At 41.2% G+C, this 6,496-nt stretch overlaps 1 protein-coding gene across 2 annotated transcripts in view; it reads left to right on the top strand.

Moving 5' to 3' along the window:
- The first annotated feature begins 296 nt into the window (after positions 1 to 296).
- The window catches only part of PRKDC (protein kinase, DNA-activated, catalytic subunit), an 87,728-nt gene continuing 81,528 nt past the window's right edge, over positions 297 to 6,496 (top strand). For both annotated transcript variants that reach the window (XM_075494613.1, XM_075494612.1), the window contains exons 1-9: positions 297 to 475; positions 1,048 to 1,124; positions 1,224 to 1,316; positions 2,156 to 2,230; positions 3,195 to 3,303; positions 4,585 to 4,697; positions 5,379 to 5,478; positions 6,016 to 6,071; positions 6,163 to 6,193. In XM_075494613.1, coding sequence (XP_075350728.1) covers positions 334 to 475; positions 1,048 to 1,124; positions 1,224 to 1,316; positions 2,156 to 2,230; positions 3,195 to 3,303; positions 4,585 to 4,697; positions 5,379 to 5,478; positions 6,016 to 6,071; positions 6,163 to 6,193 — 796 coding nt within the window. In that variant the 5' untranslated portion in view covers positions 297 to 333. The remainder of the gene's footprint in view (positions 476 to 1,047; positions 1,125 to 1,223; positions 1,317 to 2,155; positions 2,231 to 3,194; positions 3,304 to 4,584; positions 4,698 to 5,378; positions 5,479 to 6,015; positions 6,072 to 6,162; positions 6,194 to 6,496) is intronic.

Below are 6,496 nucleotides of genomic sequence, written 5' to 3'. Positions count from 1 at the left end.
CAGTGCTTAGAGGTTATTGAATATGCGTGTACTGAGCCGATCCTGCGGCGAGAGACATAAAGGTGCCTCCAGACGCTCTTCCCTGCCACCGCCCGTTAGACGATGGTACCGCCCGTGTCGTATCCCCCCCCTGCTCGGAATGGTCTGGCCGAGGTCTACCCGCGTTTCTCCTTGCCTCGGAGTGCACCCATAGTGATGCCACAGCGTGTACACCACCACCCCCACCCCCCCCCCCCCCCCGGCTGGCTGTGTTGGATCCGGCCGGGGGCGGGCTCTTCGCGCCCGCTTCCGCCTCCCTCCGTGCCGCTGCCTGCGCGGCCGGCCTGGGGCAGCATGGCCGGCGTCCAGGAGTGCCTGCACCAGCTGCACCGCTGCCTGCAGTCCGGCCATGCCGCCAGCGATGCCCTGCACGGTTACAGCCTGCTCCGCAGACTGGGGGAGACCTGCCTCACCAGCCCGGCGGGCGGCGCGCAGGGTGCGCCCTCGGGCCCGGCCCGACCGGGGTGGGGGGGCCTCAGGGGCTCTGAGTGAGGCCTGGGGCGGCCCTTGCCTCGCTGGTGTCTTTAAAACAGCAACTGCTCAGCTTGGGGCGGGAGGGGGGCTCGTTGATGTTAGGGGGACACACACCCGATCGCTGGTCCTGCGGGGCGGCTCTGCCCTGCCCGAGGTCTTCACTCAACACGACACTTGGCTGCTGGCAGGACATGAAGGGTCGATTTAGGGGGAGGGGAGGTGTCGTGCCCCAAACAACCATTTACCTTGGTAAAAATGTTTCGGTGCGTGCCCGTCTCTGCCGCCCTGCCCTCAGGCTAGCTTTCCCTCGGCCCAGAGCAGGGGCAGGCCCCAGGGTGAGGTCAGAGGCATCGGCCTGGGCCCGAGTCCATGGGGAGGTCAGAAGCACCCACATTAAGTTGTTTATGTGGAGACAAGCATCAGTCCTGTCCAAGGCGTTAAGGCATCCTTCTGCACAAGGTGATGGGCTGTGTCCAGCCCTGCCTGCTCTAGAAGGGAAACCAACCACCTGATGGTTTGTTTGCTTCCCCGCAGCGCTGCACCTGTCCCTGGTGTTTTCCCAAGAGCATGGCTTACTCATCTTTATCCACAGATCCCTCGGCATGGAGGAGGTAAGTTGGTAAACTTTAAAGAAATATTGAGATAGTGCTATATGAACAGCATGTTCTATTATACACGTTAAAACTAAATATGTTTTTTTAACTTTTCAGTTTCGAGATTGCAGGGAAGAAGCATTGAAGTTTCTGTGTGTCTTTATGGAAAAAGTTGGTGACAAAGTTCATCCTTATGCCTGTAATATTAAGGTGGGTAAAGGTTTAATATTTCCTAAAGGTCTTTGCTGAATGGTTGAAACAACTCTGGTGGGTCTCGTACTGTAACAGATTCGTAATTCACCCTTCCCAGTCTGCCTTACCCATCTCTGATGTTCTTGTTAGAGCTGAAATAACTTGATTGACATGAAGTGTAATTAATACAACAGAGAAGCATGGACTTGTTTCTTCAGCTATAGACGTAATTTTATTAACTTCTTTTTGTAGAACATAATAGGTATTGATTTTGAAAATAAGTTACTGATATTGAAAATAATAGTTACAACTTTTAATGTATGCAGACTAAATTAATAGTTTAAGTGTAATATTTTAAATGTTTCTATAGGTGCTGGTTAATATTAAATACTGATTTTTTAAAAATTTTTCCTGCAAAGTTGTTACTTTTGCAATATATACAGAAATTGGTGGAAACTACAATACGTCTAAAAATGAGGTTCTTTGAGTCTAGATTGCTGGATAGTACTGCTTTGCATAGAAATACTTGACTGCACCACTGCACTTTCTGATCTCAGATTAGTAGCTACATATTGTAAGGAATGATAGTACAGATGCAGAAAATTTGCTGTGTGTGCCTTTTATTCCAGAAACTGCACTTTCTTTGCTTGAGCTGGAATTCATTATTATGTCACAGTGCTGCAGTGTTGTCAGTGAAGCCACTTTCAGGACTGACTATTTTTATTGTTTCAGTTTTTTTTAAAAGCCTTAAATTTGTTAGGAACAGATACTTTAAAGAGGTAGATGACTACATTGTTATCTTTGAATTCCCTTCTCTACTTACAAGTATTATAATCTCCATTTTCTTTCCTACGTAGCAAACTTGTATTCGTGTTTATACAAAAGACAGGGCAGCAAAATGTAAAATCGCAGCTCTGGAACTTCTGATTAAGGTAAAAAGCATTTTATAAATCTCTCTTGCTTCTAGAAAAAGTAGAAAATCTGTTGTATTACTATAGTTGTGCTATATCATGCAGAAAATCTGTAGTCTGCAGTAGCAAGAGAATAGTGGTAGTGTAATATTTCAATGCTAGTAAGAGATATGTCTTAACAACAGATTGTCTTCGATGTTCCTCCAGTGGGTTGCTTAGATGTGAGCATGTCATTCCTTCATCTGCTAGAGCAAGACGCGATTGTTTTGGGGGTAGTTGCAGATCTTCTCTCTCCTAGTTTATTATGGTTCTTTAAGGAAAAATTTTGCAGTTCATTTGCATTCTTAAAAATATTATGTATTAATATTTAATATTATAATATATTAGTATATGAAAGGTGTGGAGGAGGAGAAGGGATTTTTTCAGAAGTTTTGTTACTGTGTGAGACAGTAATTTCATAATGTGCTTCCTTAGAGTGCATTAGACCCTTGTTTTGCAAATGCTTTTGCACTTACTTAATTTTGTTTGTGAGAAACAAAACTCCCTTCGGAGTTATTCTGGGTCAGTTCTTCTGTGAATTGGATTTGCTTTATAGCAGCAGGGAAAGCAATACAATATGATAAAGGCTACTGCAGACCTGCTAAGCCTGTGCTCTTGTGGGGTTTTTATTTATTTATTTATTTATTTATTTATTTGTAATTATACTATCTATAATGTTCATGTAGATGATCTATATATAATATGTATAATATAAATTGAAAATCATAAGTTTTATATTTATACATATATAGGAAGGTAGTTTGTTGTTAAAGTAGATTTCATGCCAGTACTCTTTTCTGGACCAGTCACCTTATATCTCTTTCATTGAATAGCATAGTTAAGTTGAAGTTACACATATGAACTGTGTTTTTATTTAGACCAAGTAGTATTGTGGTAGTGATATTAATGATTTTCCTAAATTTTAATTTGTTTTAATCTGTCTTAGTTGCTCCAAAGTTTACGATGTTCCTGTCTGATGGAAGAAATGAAAGTTGGGGAGATATTTAATAAATTTTATGGGGAACTTGCTACAAAAAGTAAAGTCTCTGATACAGGTAGGCTTTAATTTCTCTGTCTGTGTCCTTTCTTTTATTTACACTCAGTTTTTGTTGGATCATGCCCCATGGAAATGCATAATTGTTATTCCCATGGCAAGTGTGTTTAAAAATGGTAGCTGTCATGTTTTAGAGCTAGTAAAATTTGTTCAGGTCTTCTGATCATGATCATGCAGTTAGCTGTTGCTTAGCAGACTTGTATATATGTATGAGCTAACATGCGGGAGAAATCATATAATTGAATTTAGTGGTGGCAGTTCATACTGAATTTAAGCATAGGTCTGGTTTAGATTTCTCAATATAGAAGAGTATTTGTATGTCTAATCTGTTATTTTTAGTCCCTGAATGCCTAAATCCTGAAAGTAATTTCAGCTTTCTTGTCGTTAACCAACTTAACTTTGCTAGACTCTTAGATTCCATCCCCCCCACCCCCCCGGTTCTGTGCTAATCTGGTGTAGCTGAACCTTTGCAGTTACTCTTATACCTGCTTTATAACTATATACACACATACCCCTTTAACTCTGAGCCTTAAGGGTAGTCCTGGTCCCTCTGGTGGGTGCTCTTCTCAAAAGCAGAGGCTGCTCATCGCTGTGAAAGCTCATGTAAACCCCAGCTCGGTTGCTAAAGCTCTTTGTAACCTTATTCCAACCCTGGTCAGTTTTGTCCTCGGAGCTGTGGTTTTAGTGTGATAGTTCCTGCATTGGTTGCCCCTAATGTGAGCTCATCAGTTCTTGCCTTGCCTAATTATGTTATTTATGATGTTAAGCATACTAATATGAGCTCTAGTTTGATCGTCTTGGCTAGTTACAGCTGAAATGTTCGCTTGGCATGTTTAGTCCTCACAGAGCTTGCTGTGCCTGCGTATAGAACCCTTTAGTCTGAACTCTCGCCTAGAAACTTCTGCTAGCTGTTGGCCTTAACCCTGATGGTACTTAAAAGACCCAGCATAACTTCAAGGCCAGCAGCAAACTTGGATTGGTGGTAAATGCTTCCTGAGTGGATATGGCCTTTATTAATGAGTTTTTGAAACCACATTTCAAAAGAGTAACTGTGTTTAACTTATTAATGTGAAAGGAGGGTGCATCTCACATTGTAGCATATAGAGAGATATATGTACATCTGTACGTACATCGTAAAGAGCCATCTTTCCCACATGCTAATCACCAATTAAACCATCAGGGATGGTTTTCTCATGGTTGCAAGTTACATAGGAATTGCAATGGAAATGTCAAAGTAATGATTTAAGTAATTAATATTTAATAATATTAAATTACTTTCTAGTACTGGAGAAGATTTATGAGCTTTTGGGAGTTTTGGGAGAGGTCCAGCCTAGTGACATGATTAACAACTCTGAAAAACTATTCCGAGCTTATTTGGGAGAGCTTAAAACACAGGTATGATTGGAATTTCTTTTCAGACTCTTGCATTGCTGTGTTTTTTTTCCTTTGATCTGTGTAGTGCTGTATGTTGGAATACTGTTGTACCTAGTACAATTGGTAGGGATCTAACCGGATAGTCATAAATGCTTCCTTAAGGACTGTTAAAGTGTGTTCCCTGGTTCTGAGAAGCTTTCAAAGTAAAAATTCAAAGCCATCAGTACAGTGACTTAACCAATTTACTATGAGAGAAGATGACATGTGATGATCATTGCAGTAGCACCCAAGAAAAGTTGTATTGCCGTGCACTGGTAGTTTCTGATTTGGTCTCTACTAGCTGCAGAATCCTTGCACTTCAGGTAAATGTCACGGTTCTGCTGAACTTTACTTTCCTGTATTCTGCACTTTTAAGACATTAGTGTGTGCTGTTTAAGTTTTGCTATGGTTGGTCTTGGTGGAGCATATTTCATGCTTTTCAAAGGATTTCTTATGCTTCTGTAGTTAAACTCCCTCCCAAATGATACGAAACTTCTGAGTAGGAGATGTTTCTGTGGACTTGTGTCCATAGAGGTGGGTGCCGACATAACTGTATTAAGTTGGAATATGTTATTTTATCTACACTTCTAGGAACTGGGAAGCCTTGGTGTAAATTTATCTTAGCTTGAAGATAATCTTTTTTTCAATTCTCACTTTTTTTAGATGACATCAGCTACAAGGGGACCCAAGCTACCTGTTGTAGCAGGATGTCTGAGGGGACTGGCTGCACTCATGTACAACTTTACCAAATCTGTGGACGAAGGTATGTTCTTTTTGTATGTGAAAGACAGTTATACAATTCGATGTATTTTAATCATTATACAGCCAGCAAGCAGCACCATTTCTCGCTGTGAACTCAGAATGAAAATTTCCCCACTGGTATATGTTTTATGCAAAAGCAAGGCCTGTCCAGCTACATGGTCCTTGTAGTCTGTCTCTGTGTGGAGTGGCTTCATCAGTGTGTTTCTGTATGTGTTTGAAGTGCTATTTTCTAACCAGAGAATGGGCAGCTGTGAGAGCCACATTGAAGCTGGAATGCGGTTTATACAGAGATATGTTTCCCTTAGAAGAGACATGTCTGTTAAAGCATGGGTATTCAGAAAAATCAATGAATATAGATGTGCAGTGTTTTTCAAATTTAAGAGTACTTCAGCAAAAACCATCTCTGCCTCTTAAAATGAGATATGTAAGGCTTTCCAATATTGTTTCTTCATACCAAGCTTTGGATAAAAATATCTTTGTCTTTATTCTGCCTCTTGTGTGTCAATAGTGAAATACTCATTATTGGGTTGTTTCACAGATCCTCAGATTGCAAAGGAGATTTTTGATTTTGCGATGAAGGCAATCAACCCACAGGTAAGTCTGCCACGTGTTAATCGTTCCGCATAAATGAATTAGCCCTGATGAAGAATAAATCGCATATGACAAACCTTTTCTGATATTACAGGTTGATCAGAAGCGATACGCAGTACATCTAGGTAAGATTGTAAATTATTGCAATTCATGCTGAGGTGGATACCGTACATACAATGGTGTCTTCTGTCTGGAGTTGTTTATTCTCTACTGGCTGTCTTCGGTCTTCTAAGCTGATTGGGGAGCAAAACTGGTGTACTTTAAGTTGGTATCTAAAGAGCTAAACATGTATTTGGTTAAACTAGGCAAGGTCTAATCAGCTTATGAACAGCAGCATTACACTTGGTGCCATTTGCCCCTCTGGAGTAGTACAAAACCCTGGTATAAGAAGGGAATCGTAGGAGTAGAAATAAGAGGAATGTAGCAAA

The sequence above is a fragment of the Mycteria americana genome, chromosome 2 (assembly GCF_035582795.1).
Source record: "Mycteria americana isolate JAX WOST 10 ecotype Jacksonville Zoo and Gardens chromosome 2, USCA_MyAme_1.0, whole genome shotgun sequence".
NCBI classification, from domain to species: domain Eukaryota; kingdom Metazoa; phylum Chordata; class Aves; order Ciconiiformes; family Ciconiidae; genus Mycteria; species Mycteria americana.
This window is presented reverse-complemented; position numbering and strand designations above follow the sequence as displayed.